The sequence below is a fragment of the Callithrix jacchus genome, chromosome 9 (assembly GCF_049354715.1).
Source record: "Callithrix jacchus isolate 240 chromosome 9, calJac240_pri, whole genome shotgun sequence".
Classification (NCBI taxonomy): Eukaryota; Metazoa; Chordata; class Mammalia; order Primates; family Cebidae; genus Callithrix; species Callithrix jacchus.
In genome coordinates, this window is record NC_133510.1 from 66,861,113 (window position 1) to 66,879,432 (window position 18,320).

General features: G+C 49.1%; 1 protein-coding gene across 1 annotated transcript; it reads left to right on the top strand.

The window, feature by feature from the left end:
- The first annotated feature begins 7,314 nt into the window (after positions 1-7,314).
- KRT2 (keratin 2) lies at positions 7,315-14,985 on the top strand. Its single transcript, XM_002752508.5, has 9 exons — positions 7,315-7,971; positions 8,951-9,165; positions 9,572-9,632; positions 10,463-10,558; positions 11,229-11,393; positions 11,708-11,833; positions 12,608-12,828; positions 13,974-14,008; positions 14,109-14,985. Exons 1-9 carry the CDS (start codon positions 7,384-7,386, stop codon positions 14,522-14,524), a joined length of 1,923 nt encoding a protein of 640 aa, XP_002752554.1. The 5' UTR covers positions 7,315-7,383; the 3' UTR covers positions 14,525-14,985.
- Positions 14,986-18,320: the final 3,335 nt, after the last annotated feature.

Here is an 18,320-nt window from a genome sequence, read left to right on the forward strand (position 1 = left end):
ATTCACTCCCTTGGTGGCTCCTGCCCAGTGCCCAGCGTCTTCCCCTGAACAGCCCCCAGGAGACCAAGCTCTCTGTCTCCCAGCCTTCCCACACTGCTGAGACCTCCTCCTCAGGACGCTGGGGACTCCTGTACCATGTGGGTGGCAACTGCGCAGGTTGCCTCCTCCAATTTCTTCTCACTGCCCAATGCACAGGTGCAGAGCTCCCAGGTATAGGCAGGGCTAGGGCCCCTGCTGACCCTTCCTGTTCCAGCTGTACCTGGGCTCAGTACCAAGCACAGCAGTCTGTGTCCATGCCTCTGCCCCCAGAGGGAGCAGGATGAGGGCCTCTGAAACTGGGTCTTAACAAAGCCCTGGACGGTTCTCTGCTGCCTTGGCAATGGTGCACCGAAGAGGCTGTGCATTGTATTCACACTCCGCGTGGTGGGAAAGGATCTCCACATTCTCTGGCCTTTCTTTCATCATGGGTGACATGAACTCCCTGGGACATGGGAGAAGGGAGGAGCCCCTCTTCCTCACATTCAGTATGATAGTCTACTATATTGCCCCTGCTAAGTCCTCCTTAGCCAACCACCACCCCACAGCAGCCCTCCCCTCCTTTGTGCTTGCCCTCCCATGTCTCCACCTGCTTGAGCCTGAGCAGAAACCCAGAACACTGGACACTGCAAAGGCCTCTGTGTGTGTCTAGATGATTAGTGTCTGCACAGGCTGGGCAGTAGAAAATGTTAGCAGTAATCTGGTTTCATGGATTTGCTCAGACAAGCCTGCCACTACGTCCCCATTATAAAATTCTGTCATTATCCTCTCTCTCTTCCTTACCAGAAAAACATTATTTCTGCATATTATTTCTGCTATTATTCTTAATAGAATGAATGGCATAGAGTTAAACCCTCTACAGAGAGACGTGCAGGCACTATCTGATTTTCAAATGTATAGACAGTGAGCTGAGTTCATGGATATATTAATGGGTTTCCAGAAGAAGTGGGTGTCTGGGGCTTTCCCCTAAGAGGGGTCCCAGGAAGCCCCCTGCATATAGGCTGCAGTGTGTAAGTGCCAGCTGAGTGCTGACATGGAGACCCAATGGGGATAACAGCTCCATGCAGACCCATACAGACGTCCAAAGGGTCTTACTGGAGAGCCAGTGAGATTTGCATCTTTGTTCTTGATCTGAGTGGGAGAGATCACTCTTCACAGCCTGAAGCACGCAAACCCAAATGAGGCAGGGTGTCCAGGCACACGCCAGGAGCAGCAAAGTGGTGTCCATCCAAGGGAGGGGAGAGAGCCTGGAGATTTTACACACCCAGAGACCCCTCCAAACCCAGGCAAATTTTCCGCAAAACTGCTCCAGAAGAGCTCCATGGATCTCCAGAAGAGAAGGTCAAGTTCTCTGCCTGCCCTGGGTGTGCTGATGCCAGGGAAGGGAAAGAATTAAAGGAGAAATAACGGTCCCAAACCTAAGAGACTTTGTTTAGCTTTTGGAAATGGTGAGGGGTTATTTCAAAGAGACAGCTATTTATGGATCTACTCTACTTCCAGGTATCCTTGAGAAAAACAAGCATTATAAACCCTTGAGGGACTTACAGCTGGGCATCAAGAAATAATGAACATGAGCTTCTTGGCCCTGACTGACGGCAGCTCCCGCCTGATGGCAAACCCTCCTCTTCAGCTGTGGGGCACCTGTTTACCTTTCTCCCTCCTCTCCTGCTTCCCTTTGCCCACTTGACTGCTGCCATTTCTCCCTTCATCTCTTGGTGAGAAAATAACCTAAAGCAGGGTCTGTGTCTGTGCATTTTGTCTCCACGCTTTCCCAGAGTCTGCATCTGCTCTGAGGGTTTTAGCTATTGTGTCCATTTAAAGCACAAACTGCTATCTGAAATGGACAGAATCGGCGTAGCCCAGTGGCTCTATTTCACAGATGAGAAAGTCGAGGCTCAGGAAAGCTGAGGTTCCTTAGGTTCTGGAGTCGGTTGGCCACAGGGCTGCAAATGGAACATCCTCTGCCTCCTTATCTAGGAGTCATCCTCTCTGTTGGTTTCCAGATCCCTCAGTCCACAGAGGAGGAAAGGGGGCCCCAGCAAAGGAGGTGACATGCCAAGGTAACATGGCTGGTTTCTGGCAGAGGCACCCAACCTTCACATATTCCTCGCAGTGCAGCACATGGCTTCCCTTATAAATGTACTTCTAAACAGAGACTAATATACTTCTTTGAATACCCAATGGGCTATGAAGTATGCCTGTGGCTCATAAAAATATAATTCGGGTCATAAATTTAATAGTGTTACATGAATGACTATATTAGCTCTGCTAAACATTAATTGCATAATTAGCAATGATTTCACCTGCTTTTTTAGAATTGAAAGGCTTTTAAAGAAGAATTTGTCAGGCCTATGGCTTTTGATGTGGGGGGAAAAAAGTCTGTCCAGAGAATTTTGAGCAGTTTTATTTTCCTTTTTTGCTTTGCTCCATAAAAATCCCTGGAGCAATCAGGTCATTCAGAATAGGGCCGCTGCATCTATCACAAGGTATCCCAGCACCCAAGGTCTGACAGTGTCTCTAAAACATTTATTGCTAGACAGAGGAGCAGGAGTCTCTTGACTTTGGTCTTATAAAATTCAATTAATTTTCATGCTTACTCTCTGATTTTTATTGGGGGGATGTTTTCCCACCTGCCTTCTTCTGCAATGATCTCTAGCCAAACCATTGCAGGTGAAAGAGCTCATGAAGGGGCAGGGGTAACTCTCAGTGATGGGGCAGGTAGGTGGGGCTGGGGTGGGAGAGCAGATGAAGGCTGGGATGTCTCCTAGAGTTCCATGGGGTGCATGGCCCAGGCTGCTGCTGAAGAACTTGTGGATGTCCATGTAGAGGCACCAAAGTGAATTCTAGCTGTCAGTAGCAGCAGCATAATATAGAATTAGCTGGAAGGCTCCCCTAGACAGAGAGGTTGGGTAAGAAAGGGGCAGCATGAAATCTGGCAAAACCTGGAGAAGTCTCTGCACTGAGTGGCATGATTATGGTGAGCCTCTTTTTCTGAAATCACAACCAGGATGGGATGGAGTATTTGACAGCTGTCTTGTCCTTCCACATTTGGGTGGCTGCACAGATCATTGACAAAATAAGAATATCAGTGCTGGAGCAGAACTTGGTCCAGGGAAACAGTTGGGCTGGAGTGAGGGCAGCAGCGGGGAAGGACAAGAGCTTTTCACAGAAGACCCTTAGGCAGCTCTCTCTGTGTGAATGAAGACCTGCTGTAGTTGGGAACACACAGCCCCATGACACACTAGTATCATGAACTAGACTGCAGTTTAGCAAACAAGGCCCGGGGCCTGGGGAGTTGCGGTAGCCCACGGCATGCAAGTGAGCTAATTCAACCCGAGGCTGATCCCACTGAGAATAAAGCTGAACTGTGCAACTTGCCATTTTCTGGGTCAGATATTCTGGGATCCAGGTGGAAAATTAGACCCACACACATGATGCTTACGGCCTTGGTAATGGGAAAGGAGGTGACTCACTCTGCTAGGGTGCTGTGCTGGAGCCGTCCTCCACCGGTGGCTCATACCCGCTTGCTAGATGGCCGTTCTTGTTCAACCAACATGTGCGGGGTCCCTGTCGTGCTCTGGGCAGTGTCCCTGCCCTCCCTCCTCCTCTGCTTCTGGGATCTGCATTGCTTCTGAGCAGAGGACACACCGTGCTTTCCTGATAAGCCTGCTGTGTGTGTCCTGGAATCTCTTCATTCCAGAATGGGCTCTGCACAGTGGGAACGTTTGGCGCTTCATGCGGAGGGTGGACCTGGCTGCCTGCCAGCCTGGCTTCTCAGACACAACCAGTTTGGCCAGGGCACCTGAAAATCCAATAGCTACCCGTCTCGCTGCAAGAAAAGGGGCTGATTGAAACAAACAAACAACAAAAAAAAAAAAAAAGAAAAGGAGATGTTAGGTAAGAAAGGAGGGGAGCCTGGGCCAAGATGGAGAACTGGGTCAGGGGCTGGGAAGAGACTGAGTAAGCAGTTTTAAATAATCATTTACGAGGGATGCCCTGGAGGGAGACGTTGAGCAAGTGGCTCCTGCCGGGCGTCTGTCAGCCTCCTGGCCCATCTTTTCTGGGAGTCACGGGAGCTGCGGAGCTCCTTGGAGCAGCACCTGGGCGCTCTGATGGAGGGCACCTGGAATCAGCAGCCCGTGCAGAGGCCGGGCACCCTCTGCCCATGGAGGCTTCGGCTTCCGGCTGACCTGCTGCTCAGCTTATTTCAGCCTCCCGCTGACTCGCCTCTCTGGCTTCCTAACTTCTTTCTTGATGTTATTGGATGCTCTTGAGTAGCCTGAGCCTTGCAGCAGGGGCTGGAAGAGGAGGGTTTTTGTTTTGTTTTGTTTTGTTTTTTTGTATTTGTTTCGGTTTGGTTTTCTTAAACCCAAACTCTTGGTTTTCATTTCAAGGTGGTAGGAGCCAGATACCCTGAGGGCTCAGCAGCCCTCTCCAGCTGATGCACTGAGTCTGGGAAGAAGAGACTAGGCTCACCGGCTGGAGGAGGGAACCCTGATCAGAGCTGGGGCAGAAACCTGAGATAACTCCAAGTGGGACCTTTAGGCAACGGGCCCATGAAAGGCTGTGAAGACTTCAAGTGTTGCCAGCATCACATGCACACATCTGGAAAAACCTGCAATTCCAAACCAAAAACCACAGAAATGAGTTTTTGGAATATAGGCTTATTCCTCAACTGACTCTCTGTGCTGAGGGGATGAAGCTTTGGGGTAAAGATAAACATGACCTTGCCTCTGCCCTGCAGAAGTCCTGCAACATGGCTGATTGTCACACAAAGGGGACTGTGATGATGAGGCTGTAAGGGAGGTAGACATGCCACTAATGAACAGAAGAGGGGGAAATAAATTCCTCCCTGGAGACTCTGGTGTTAGCATCCACACCTGGCTGAGAGTTTATGTCCTGTTGGCTAGACAGTTAACCCCTTCTCTGCTTAATACTGGGGCTCATTTTTCTACCCCAATGACCAATAGATGTGCTTTTGAAAACCTATGAGGAGAAGCATTTAGAATCTTGGGCTTGCTGGCAGCTTGTTGAAAGAAAAAGTGGGTAACAGGAAGAAGGATTTTGTTCTATAGGATTCCCGTTCTGTTCTCAGAGAGAGTGACACTTAACACTCTTTGCAGCTGTAGGTCAATGTCCTTGTGGGACAGTGGGGATTCAGGACAAATGTTCCTATTTTATGGATGAAGAAATTGAGGATACCAGTTTGGGTAGAGGCAAAATCACAACCAGACCAAGATTCTTAACTTCCATATCTCTTAAAGAATGCAGGGCGTATCTTCTAGAAAAGCACATTGAGACTATGTAAAAGTTGAAACTTTAAAAACATGGAAATAGAATGTGTTATGTAACATCCAAGTTGCATTAATTCTACTCTCCACATTTCAAGAGAGTAGGAGGACTCTCTTTCAACCTGACTTTAAAAAATTGGTGAATGGGTCTAGAAGGAGAAGATGTTCTGTGGAGAGAGAGGCGAGGGAGACCAGGTGTGAGGGCAGAAATCAAATGGAGTCAAACCTGCAGGCTGAGCATCTGGCACAAATCTGGCTCAGTAAATGCTTGTTTCTTTCCTTCAGAGAGGGACCAAGAACCCACTGAAGCTGGCACAGCCTGAGCACAGCCATGGTGGAGTAAAGGGACAAATAGGGCGTTGCTGAGACATCTGCAGATAATGACACATTTGACTTTGGATTGAGACTCTCTCCAAAGCTTTTAGCTGTATGATTTATTTGCCTGATTATAATTATACAAACTAGATTGGAAAAATATCCAGGGAACATGTAGGCTTGTTTCCTTCAAATTTATCCAGTTTCTGCTGTGTTTAGCACATGTGTGTAGCGTTCTGTTTTCACAATAGCCATACTTCTATTATTCTTGTTCACTTTTTATAGATGAGGAATCTGAGGCTCAAAGAGGATTATGGATTTTCTGAGGTCACTTAACTAAGATGAGAGAAAATTGGGACTTGACCTCTAAGCTTATGCTTTTTTACATTATTTTGTGGTAACTTTGTACTGGGATCTGAACAACTTGGTTCTGTTATTTATGGTGCCAGTGGAGACTGCATCTTCATAGTAACCACAAGGCAGTAACACGGCAAGGAGGAAAGAAAATTATCTTTCTCTCACCCCAAACAATAATGATACTGACATTTTATTGTGCATTGTGGTTTTCAAAACACATCATATGAATTTCCCATTTTATAACTAGGACTGCAGAGCCTCAGGGTTTCATTCAAGGCTACACAGCCAATAAATGGCAAAACTGGGACTCAAACCCAGAACTTCAGATTAAATTCAGTTTTATTACTGCAAAGTCCCTCTCCCACATACTTGGCCACCTGGACAGAGGAAGTGGTTGAGTTTAAGTGTGAGTCTCTGTGCAGGCTGGTTAGTCTTCTGATACTCATGCATGTGTGGATGTCATTGAAGAGCCTGACTTCCTAATTGCTTCCCAGAATCATCAGGCAATACATGATAACTGACTGACTGAATCAATATACACTTGGATCTTTGTTTGCAAACTTTCATTGGGTGTCCTGCACCACAGAAATCTAGAAACAGAGAAACTTTTCTTATATCCCTCATCCTCTGGATGTTCATGTAGCCAAGGGACAGTTGATGGTTATAAAAAAATCTTTATTCAGTGCCGAGTTACTGTGTATTTCTGGTGTGGCATGGGAAGAAAAGAGCCAAGATATTTTGGGAAACGACAATTCTTTTGCAGTATCCTAGGCTAATTTCTTTCTGTAAGAGGGTTTCCAATAAGCATTTAAGGTCATTTAAGACCTTTGCAGTCTCTCCTACACTTGTTGGAACTCTTTCTGGGGAAGTGGGGAAATCAAGGAGAACTGTAAGGCTGGCACTGAGGGGCTCCTGCAGTCACTAAACCCGTCATCCCTTTCACTGTTGAACTGAGGTGGTGAGCCTGCACAGGCATGGGTGGCAGCCAACCTCCCTTGGGTAGGTCCAGAACAGGGAGCAGCATTCTGCAGAAGGAAGGTCCTTTACCAGATTGAGAAACCCAAATCCTGATCTCCTCTTTTGATGATTTTACAAAAATCAAATTGCGTGACAGATGCCCAGATAAACAGAAGTTTGCAATCAAAGCAAGTTCTAGGATGGAGCTGATTAGTAGATTTTTAATGGCTATTAGCTTGATAATCACTCACCAGGAATAGCTCCCAGGCAGACCAAACCCATGTATAAGTGGGTCCACACCCAAGTACACCAACACCTAGCTGTCAGGTATATAAGGGGACCCTGAAAGCCTCCCAATAGCAGAGTTGAGTCTCCAGCCTTGACTCTTCTCAAGAGCCTGCGATTTTCCTCCCTGGACAAAGCCATCATGAGTTGTCAGATAACGTGCAAATCTCGAGGAAGAGGAGGAGGTGGAGGAGGATTCCGGGGCTTCAGCAGCGGCTCAGCTGTGGTGTCTCGTGGAAGCCGGAAATCAACTTCCAGCTTCTCCTGCTTGAGCCGCCATGGTGGTGGCGGCGGGGGCTTCGGTGGAGGCGGCTTTGGCAGCCGGAGTCTTGTTGGCCTTGGAGGGAGCAAGAGCATCTCCATTAGTGTGGCTGGAGGAGGTGGAGGCTTTGGCGTCGGTGGTGGATTTGGTGGCAGAGGAGGTGGTTTTGGAGGCGGCAGCGGCTTTGGAGGCGGCAGCGGCTTTGGAGGCGGTGGTTTCGGAGGAGGCGGCTTTGGTGGAGGCCGCTTTGGAGGTTTTGGGGGCCCTGGAGGTGTTGGAGGTTTTGGCGGTCCTGGTGGCTTCGGGCCTGGAGGATACCCTGGTGGCGGCATCCACGAAGTCTCTATCAACCAGAGCCTCCTGCAGCCTCTCGACTTGAAAATTGACCCAGATATCCAGCAAAGGAAGGCCCAAGAGCGGGAGCAGATCAAAACTCTCAACAACAAATTTGCCTCCTTCATCGACAAGGTGAGTCCGGAGGAGAGGGCTCCCACTGATGCTCAGACCACCTCACTTCCAGCACCAACTGAAAAGAAAATGACACAGATTCGTATTTCTTAGGAGCCAGTGGTGCACCGCAGTTGCCTGGGTTATTTGCAGTTTCCGGATGGGGAAGACGCCAGCTTTGTGGGCTGTATCTCCCATGGCACCCTGTAGTTAGGAAGCATTTGTCCCTTTGGGTTTATTGTCCAGATAAATAATATTTATGGAAAATTCTGAAAACCGTAAAAAGTGGATATAGGCAATTATGGAACTGATCCTTGGGACAGGCCATGGGACAGCAGGTTTTGGAAGGGACTGGGCAGACATCTAAGGAAGGTAGTGCTTCCTTCCTTAGCAGTGATTATTAAATTCTGGGAAGCTGAACCTGAAATATCTGATTGGGAATGTGTGAAAATCCTGCCTTCAAGTGAAGCATTCTCAGTTTTGTGATCTATAAAGTCTTTATTGGTGTCACTTTGGAGTGTTACTGGGTTTTCTCCTATTTGAAGGCAGATGAACCTGTGTTGGTTTATCTGCCTTGAAATATTTACAACACTCTTAAATCAGGCTGAGGAGCCCGGCCCTCCAGGACTCTCATACTCAGCTCTTGGGAGCAGTGCCAGCAGATGCCTGCTTTTGGTTTTCCCCAAAATTTATGGGATCTTTGCTGGAAATTCAACCAGATGGGGGAGGGAAGTGACCTGGAGTCTTGGGAGCGGCTGCAAACAAAACGGTGAGCAGGGAAGCAGCCAAGAGACTCATCTTCATGGCGAGAGCCGGATGTAGCATTAGGAGCCTGTGGGACTTTCCAGGGGTGAAGGCAGGGAGCTCAGAGGCTCTGCCCAGCATGACTCCGCATTCAGCCTCAGAGACTTCTTGAGGTCTTGAGCTGCCCCTGGCCAGCATGGCTTGCTGTTGTGAAGGATGATCCAGGGCTCATGTGCTCTCCTTCTGGTCACGGCAGGTGCGGTTCTTGGAGCAGCAGAACCAGGTGTTACAGACCAAATGGGAGCTGCTACAACAAATGAATGTTGGCACCCGCTCCATCAATCTGGAGCCCATCTTCCAGGCATACATCGACAACCTCAAGAGATACCTAGATGGGCTCACTGCGGAAAGAACATCACAGAATTCAGAGCTGAACAACATGCAGGATCTTGTGGAGGATTATAAGAAGAAGTAGGTGGCAGAGTAAATGCTGAGTGGAGATAAACATTGCGCTGAGCCATTTGATCATCCCCCGGAAAGCCAGTCATCTCCCAGTTGTATTTGTGGTGATAACGGGGAAAGGGATGTATGTATCTTGGTTGATTATTAGTGAGGAAGACAGTGAGGCTTTAGAGATCATTTTCGTTTTTTGTATGTTTGAGAGTCAGTTTATAGAAATCTACCTTTAGTTTGGAAATCATAGTTTCAATTTAGACATTTTTAAACATCTAAATTGAATGTCTAAATTTTAAATGTCTAAATTTAAGAGTGTAATATTCCCAGAGAATGGGGCATTTTGGGTGAATCCAGTATGAAAAGGAAAAGAAAAAAATAAATGAGAACTAATCTAACCGCTGTATCATCTGGGTCCCAATAGGTATGAGGATGAAATCAACAAGCGCACAGCTGCTGAGAATGATTTTGTGACACTTAAAAAGGTGAGCAAGAGAATGTCTTGACTGGGGGTGGGGATAGGAGCGCTTCACAGCCCCAGTGTGTCTAAGCAGACAGGTTGGAAAACAACTGTGAGTGCGAAAGCAGCAACCAGAGAAAGGGGCTGAAAGCAACCAGGGCCCATTCTCTTACAAGCAAAAGTGTCTCTGTAGGTCAAGCTTCTGGATACAGTTTTCAAAGCTGCTCTGCGTTTTTGGTAGAGCGCTTCCCAGTAGTAACCCGCTTAAAGCCTCTATTGGGTCATGATAAATACAAGCACAAAAATCTCTTTATACTCCCCTTCTAAAGAGCTGAGGAAGGAATGGGACTTCCCTTAGAATGCCTGCTTAAAGTTACTGTTGGTTGTGATGACAAAGGTTTGAGCTCGCAGGCCAGAAGCATGGGTTCTCCTCCTGGGTTCTGCAGGGGCTTTGGTGTGTATTCTGGGGAAATTCCGGAGAGGTGAGATGGACAGACAGGATGAGAGAGTGGAGGAAGCCCACAGAGAACACTGGATCCCATTGGAGGAACACACCATGTCTCAAGCGGGAGTGGGGGGCTGGTTGGTAAAGCTCGGTCACATGGGAGCTCTGATGGTCCTGAGGTGGGTGAGCAGTGAACATGGGCATGGAGTCCCTGGCAGAGATGTATGGTGAACTGCACGACCAAAGAAGTCCCATGGGGACCGAGCTTGCCTGGGGGAGCCTGAGATGTTGGAGAGGAACCAGCAGGGACTGAGTAGAGTGGAGTGGCAGAGCGAGGAAGAGCCCTGTACAGGGAACCGTGCAAGGTAGCGGGGTGTGGGTTTCACCAGAGGTCCTGACTTTTCTTGCAGGACGTGGACAATGCCTACATGATAAAGGTGGAGCTGCAGTCCAAGGTGGACCTGCTGAACCAGGATATTGAGTTCCTGAAAGTTCTCTATGATGCGGTAAGGAAGCTGCTCTGGGACAGACCCTTACTTCCCACCCTTCTCGCAGAAGGAGAGTCTTTTCCACTTGGTGAAAAAGTGGCGGGAATGGGGTTTATGGACCAGCTGACTTCAACCTGCCATCATTCCAGGCCACCGGGGGGCTTTCATAGGCTAGGTTTTGTGGGTGAGGAATTGTCTCCTCTGATGTTACAGGAAGAAAGGTTCAGGAAATACCAGGACAGTCCCCCCTCCCCCCATTCCCCAAATGTCCAGCTCCCCTGGGGAAGAGACAAGTCGGGTGTTCCTTCCTGTGCCCACTGCACTTCAGAGGTCAAAATGCATTTGTCTCCTATCCCCTTCCCTGACCCAAGGGCACATGAATGATTTCTGAAACAGGAAGTACCGTTTAAGGCTTTTGCCATGGACCGGCTTCTGTCTGGGGACACTTATCACAACTGGCATAAATGATGAAGGTTGTTAACTAGGAGGCTCAGAAATACGGCGCCTCTCCCCCAAATTCTCAGGATGACCTTGAGAAAGGCCCAGGAGTAGATGGTTACATGATTTTCTTCCCCCCTAGTGGATCCTTAGTCTGAGGGTCTGCATTTCCCTGATGCTGGGAGACAGAGGCCTCCTCTGCCTGTGGCTGTGGCCGGATGTCATGACCAGACCTTCCTGTGTATTATAGGAGATGTCCCAGGTGCACCAGACTATCACTGACACCAACGTCATCCTCTCCATGGACAACAGCCGCAACCTGGACCTGGACAGCATCATTGCTGAGGTCAAGGCCCAGTATGAGGAGATCGCTCAGAGGAGCAAGGATGAAGCTGAGGCCTTGTACCACAGCAAGGCAAGTACAGGGAATGCAGGAATAGCCACAGGCTGCCTGCCATGAGCTGGGTTGCACCCCCACCTGGAGAGATTATTGGTTTTTTTTTTTTTGTCTAATGGAAGTTGGGCACCATTCCCAAGAAAGGATGTTGAGAATGCGACCAAGTCCTTTTGGGAATGTGAGATGGTCCCTACCTCTCATGAATGCAGCCATGACATTTTGCTGGGTTGACCCTCCCTGGACCAGTAACCAGCTCTCCTTCACTCCAGTCACTCTGGAATGTGAGCCAGTCTGGAACTTCCTTGCAAACTGTCCTTCTCTACCCATGTCAGTATGAGGAGCTCCAGGTGACTGCCGGGAAACATGGAGACAGCCTGAAAGAGATCAAGATGGAGATCAGCGAGCTGAACCGCGTGATCCAGAGGCTGCAGGGGGAGATTGCACATGTGAAGAAGCAGGTGAGGCCTGGCCCTGTCCAGGGAGGGGCGGTAGGTTGTCTCTGGGTGTGCGTGAGAGTGTGGTTGTGTGTGAGTGTGCATGTGAGACATGAGAGACATTGAGATGTTGTACTTTAGCATGTATCAATCCCAATGTCCCCAGCTTAACATAATTTAAGGCTTATTATAACAATTCTTAGAGTGCTCTAAGAGACATTCCAAAGTAAGGATTAGCGAAGGGGTAGAATTTTGCTCACTTGTTTATATGAATAAAAGGAAGTCATAACAAATAGAGCAGACGTTAGTTTGATTGATTTGCTGTGGATTGCATGGAGCTTCCTTTTTGTGCTCAGCATGGGCCCTAAGCACCAGCCGACTGGCTTCATAGAGGGGCAGTGAATGTCGGGGGCAGCTGGCTTGGGGCTGGATGTTAGCTTTGGAATAGAAAAGGCAGAGGCAGAGAGTGATTCCATCAGCAGCAGAAGCTTTGCCAAGCAGACCATTTTGAATGTTTTCATTTCCATCTGTAAGATGGGATCATGATTCTGGCCCTGTGTGAGGATCAAGGGGTGTTATAGGGAAAGCCAAAGCATGTCCTCAAAGGTGACATGGGAAGAAGATGCACCAGAGACAGCAGCAAGCCTTAGCACCTGCCGAGTTGTTTGTGACTTGCATAAACTCCAGAGGGGACCTAACACTTCCCGGGCCAGTGGTTCTGGCTTCCCACATTTCAAATGCCTCTGCTCCCTATCCCCCTCCATCAGGCAGAATCTACTCTCTGCCCTTCTCTCACAGTGTAAGAATGTGCAAGATTCCATCGCAGATGCTGAGCAGCGAGGGGAGCATGCCCTCAAGGACGCCAGGAACAAGCTGAATGACCTGGAGGAGGCCCTGCAGCAGGCCAAGGAGGACCTGGCCCGCCTGCTGCGTGACTACCAGGAGCTGATGAACGTAAAGCTGGCCCTGGACGTGGAGATCGCCACCTACCGCAAGCTGCTGGAGGGCGAGGAGTGCAGGTGAGGGCACTGGGAAGAGAGAAGGGACCCTGGGCTGTCCTCTCCTTTCTCCTAGAACCAGGGCTAGAGACAAAGACGGGGAAATCAGAGGATGGGGCAGGGCCTTCTGATGACTGAGAGCTGACATTCTCTGTGTTCTCCAAGCAGAAACTCAGGACACAAAGCTTGAGTGGAGAGTTGTACATTTATCGGTATGAAATGATGCTAAGACACATTAAATTAAGCTAAGCCGTAAGTTAAACATCCTGGTCTTTTCTGAAAGTGAAAACAAAATCATGGGAAAACCAGTTAATCCTAGACAGTCTGAAACAATGGTCTCTAGGTCCACAGAATGAGTGGCCTCTGTGCCCTCCAGCGTGTGACCCGCAGCAGGGGAGGTGATGTATTGGAGTGTGTTCACAGATGGGGATGTGCTGACCGGAGCAGGCACCAGCCCCAGTTCTTTGCAGGTGTCTGGAGTGACAAACGAAACCATTTGTTAGCATTCAAAGAGGGAACCTTTGCTTCCTCTGTAGTCTGAGACCTTTATCTGTATTATCAGCATCTTGGGTGACTTAATCTGGCTGAAGCAATTGGAAGGGGAAAAGCTACCCCCAGGCCGTCAGCAAGCCAGCATGACAAAGAGGGAGTGGCTTTCTTCAGGTTTCTCTATCCCGGTCTAGATGTGATGCCTTCTATGTCCAGCTTGTAAGAGGAAGTGGGAACGTTTTCAGTTGAAGCTGAAGAGGGTGGGGAAGAAGAGAGGAATGGGGAGGCTCTGCCGAGTCACAGTTCTTTCCAAATGGAATGCTCACAGCAGGCTACTTGTAAAATTTCTGGTGTGGCATGGATTCTGAATAACAGACTCTACAAGATGGACTTAAATACAAAAATGGGTTTCGAAGTCGGAAGTGAATTTGCTTTTCAGTTACCTTGGATCAACCATGCAACTGTTCATTTTTTATCAGAGCAAAAAATCAAGATGGATTGAGTTGCAAGGTTGTGCATAAGTGGAGGGGGGTGTGTTGTCACGGTGTGACCTGGCAGCACAGAAGAAAGTGGGGTCTGTGAGCCCTGGTGGCTGCTTTTAGAGGTGGAAGTTGTAAAACAGCATGCGTAAAGAACCTGAGTGTTCCAGCACAGCTTGTTGCTTCTCTCTCTAACAGGATGTCTACAGACCTCAGCAGCAGCGTGACTGTGTGTGAGTAGTGGGGTGTGGTCCTGTTCCAAGGGGTGTTGTGTGGGGTAGGGGCAGGGAGAGGCAGTCAGAATCTCTGTGGTAACAACACCTCTCTCTGCAGCTGTGACAAGCAGCACCATTTCATCAAATGTGGCATCCAAGGCTGGCTTTGGAGGTTCTGGAGGTAGAGGGTCCAGTTCTGGAGGAGGATATAGCTCTGGAAGCAGCAGTTATGGCTCTGGAGGCCGAGGGTCTGGCTCCAGAGGTGGCGGTGGCGGAGGCTCTGTCTCTGGAGGAGGATACAGCTCTGGCGGTGGTTCTGGAGGAAGATACGGATCTGGAGGCGGCTCTGGAGGAGGATATGGCTCTGGAGGCGGAAAACATGGCTCTGGAGGTGGACAACACAGCTCTGGAGGCGGCTCTAGAGGAGGCTCAAGCTCTGGAGGAGGATATGGCTCTGGAGGGGGAGGTTCTAGCTCTGTAAAGGGTAGCTCCGGTGAAGGTTTCGGTTCCAGTGTAAGCTTCTCTTTTAGATAAAGATGAGCTCCCTGCCCCCGCCACTGATTCTCCCATGCCAGACTCTCGCACTCCAGAATGCAGAAGCCTGTCTCTGTACCTCTAACTGGAAGTAGGTTGAATTTTGTCATTTATCTCTGATGGCATTTTGGGTAAAAGAATGTCCACATACACATTTTGAAAGATATTCTCTCCAAACCAGTTAGAACTAGTGACATCACTGTGTCCTGGGGGAGACTCTGTGGTGTCTAGGTCTGCGCTTCTAGCCATGCCGAATTCCCGCCCCACCCCCATGCCTCTTTACATTGCCCACTTTCCAGATGAGTATTCTGTGGAGGACCCAGGCCCACCCAGGGATTTCATCTCTGCACCTGGCAGTGCCGGGGGAAATGTGTTTCTGTGTATATAGCTCCTCTTGTCCACCCTGCTTTCGGAAGTGCTGTGATCTGGGGGTCTTCCTAATAAACTTCATTTGCAATTCATATCATGTGCTGTCTGGATGATGTCAAACCTTGGTGGAAGTGGGCAGCCACAGAAAAGGGAGGTTTGGACGTGATGAAGGAGCGGCTTCTGGGTGAGGAGCATGCCTCCCTGAGGGAAGCCCAGGTGCCAGTCTCTGGACAGATGGGGGTGGGGTGACCCTGGAGTCCGGGGATGGGTGTAAGGTTCTTAGAAAGTATTTACCAGATTTGGGGGCTGTGGCATTGCTGGAAGGTGGACAGGGGGATTTGTGGAAGAGTCTCTTTTCTAGAAAAACTCATTCTTCCTGAGCATTTCCCACAGACTGCCCTCCCCCTTTTCTGACAAGGGCTTTGGTCTGAGACTACTTCTCCTGAGGGCGAACCAGTCGAGCCCCTGACCCCATCAGGGTGAATTTCCAACCTCCAAGCTTCCAACACAGACTTGCGTCAGCCTGATGTAGGTCCTGGCCTCTGTCCCTGCGGTGACTCTGAGCAAGCCTGGAGGACACCTGGGATGTGTCTGGGGGACTATAAAGTGGCCTCTAAAACAGCCACTTCTATTTTCACAGAACACCCACTCCTGTCAGAGGCATCCCATCACACTCAGCAACGAAGCCCTTCTCTCCTCCCTCACCGCAGCCCCCGGGGCCTGTCCCATGGATGCCATCAGGGTGGCCTTCTCCTGTAGGTGTGAAGATTCCTTCAGCCCCTTCCCCCAGAAAGGCCTTGTCACCTGACTGAGGCTTCCAGGGAGTTCAGGGATGGTTGGGTAGGTGGGATCGGGCATGCTCGGGGTTGGTATTAGACAGGTCAGAGTTGCTCAAATGGGAGTTGGTGGTTTAGGCTGGGTCAGCTTAGCTTTATGCATGTGGTGTTACATTACAGCAGCTGTGGCTTAAAGCCACTCAGAGACAGTTTTTGGAGGGTCCTCTTTTCTCCCACTCCATCCCAGCTTTATAACCTTGGAGAGTCCTTAGTTGAGTCTGTGACTGTCTTCCTGTTCCCAGAGGTTGCAGGGATGGCTATAATAGAGAACACATGTGTTCACCTGCCTCCAGACCAGCCAGGACCCAGGTATGAGGGCACTGCAGGAACAGCTCTGAAGGCTGCAGGTGACAAGGTGGCGAGATGCCATGCTGAGCCTTCTAGAGCGATCTGAGCAGCATTCTAGAGCAATCTGCTGCTCAGAGAAGGGTCTTGAGAACTATCCGGGCCTTGGTCATGGGAAGAGATCTGTGGAGAGAGGGTGCAGGCTGGGAAGAAGCGGCATGGGGAGCTGGCTGTTTTTGGGTATGTACATCGCATAGACATGAACACAACCTTTAACAAGGTCTTGTGTCCCAGACATTTGAGGCTGGATAGGAGTTTTGACGATCAGTGTATTTGAACTTTTCACTTAGGTGAGGGAACAGGTGAGGCCCAGGGTGGACACAGAAACCAGGTCTCCCCCTCCCAATTCATTCATTTTTTAAAAGGCTTTGGGAATGGCGATCTATTCTAATAACTTTCTGAGGGAAAAGAGGTGAGGCAGGTAAAGTGCCAGCTTTTATTCCTGGAGGGGCCTTAATTCTTCTTTTTTTTGAGATGAAGTCTCACTCTGTTGCCCAGGCTGGAGTGCAGTGGCGTGATCTCAGCTCACTGCAACCTCTACCTCCTGGCTCGAGGATTTTCCTGCCTCAGCCTCCCAAGTAGCTGGGATTACAGACTGCACCACCAAACTTGACTAATTTTTGTATTTTGATAGAGACTGGGTTTCATCATGTTGCCCAGGCTGGTCTCAAATTCTCGACCTCAAGTGAACTGCCCACCTCAGCCTCCCAAAGTGCTGGGATCACAGGCCTGAGCCACTGTGCCTGGCCTTAATTCTTGAGACTTTCAGTGGTCTGAGCCTCCAGCTCCTTCTATCATTCCCACTTCCTCATCCCTTCCCAATTTGAGACACAGCTGTTTTTTACCCGCTAGATCAGATACATGCTACTTTCTTGCTGGATTCCAATATTAAATTAGTCTTGTACATTAACTCAGAGGGATCCAGGCTTCAGGCATGACAGAAACCAAGCTCTAAGCAGGTATTGGAGAGAGGGGCTAGCTCTGGAGAGGGACTCTCCTTTCCCTCCGAAGTGTCATAGAGTAGCCCAGCAGCAGGGCCACACCAGCCCACAGGGCCCTCTACTGCTCTTTTGCCAGATTTGGTAATTGACTTGTCAGGTCCTGGGCTTCAAAGAGGAGACAGGCACAGGCAGAAGGGTTTTACGAGCTCAATTTCCATAGGGAACTGACCTAAACATTTACATTCTGATGATGTTGCAGAATATTTGGGACACTCTCCCTCGCGTGGTTCCCTCCCTTTCTCTGCCTGTGAGCTTTAGAATGAATTCAAATAAACCTTTTTTTCTCTTCCTCACCAAACTCTTTCTTTGCTGTCTACCCAAATGAAATTCCTGGGACAGCTCACCTCCTCCAGGAAGCCCACCTAAATGGAACACTCATGCCTCCTTTTCTTGCTGTGAAGCGGGGAAGGAGTGCCCTGGGCGAGCGGACATGCCTGTGCTGATCCTCATGTTTGTGGGAACCGTGGCATGACATTGGGCAAATCATCTCTCCTCTCCAGGCTCCATTTCTGCCTCACTGTAAGGACTTTCAGTGGCCAAGATTGTTTCTACAGATCTTTCCAGCTCTGATGAAAAGAATCCTGTCTGTGCTAGTGGGTCGGCCACTGCTTACTCCTAAAGCCTTTCAGACTAATAGGGGATTTGGGACACTGTCAGAAGATCTAGAGAGACCCTATGTGAATAGGTGTGAGCATGTGAAGCTCGAAGTGATTTCCATTCTAGTTCAGTCAATGCCCACTGGACAATGGCTGTGAGCAAGGTTGTACATGTGGCTACGTGGGTGTAGCAAGACTTATAAGACAGTGCGTCCTGTCAGGGATGTATGATCTAGTAGGAGATGAATGAGAAATTTGCAAATAGTTATTAACGTAAGGCAGAATGTAGTAGTATGAATTACATTCATTAAAGGGGCCCTAACTAAAAATGCATATTCTTTTTCCAGCATCCCCTCCTCCTCTCTGAGTTTCCACTAGAGAAGAGTCTAGAAATCTGCATTTTAAACCATCTCTTAGGTGATTCTGATGCTGATGATGTAAGGGCCATGTTCTGGAAAGCGCTGATGGACAGGGTAAGGCAGGCAGCAGGCTCTGGGATGGACTCAGTTGCTGGCACCTTGGAATTTAGTAGGCATTCAGTGAAAAGCTGATGATCAGATAAAAGAATGTGTGAACTTAGGCAAGTTATTTAATGACTCTGAGCCTTGCTTTACCCATTTGTAAAGAGGCAACGACGACGGCCGGGCGC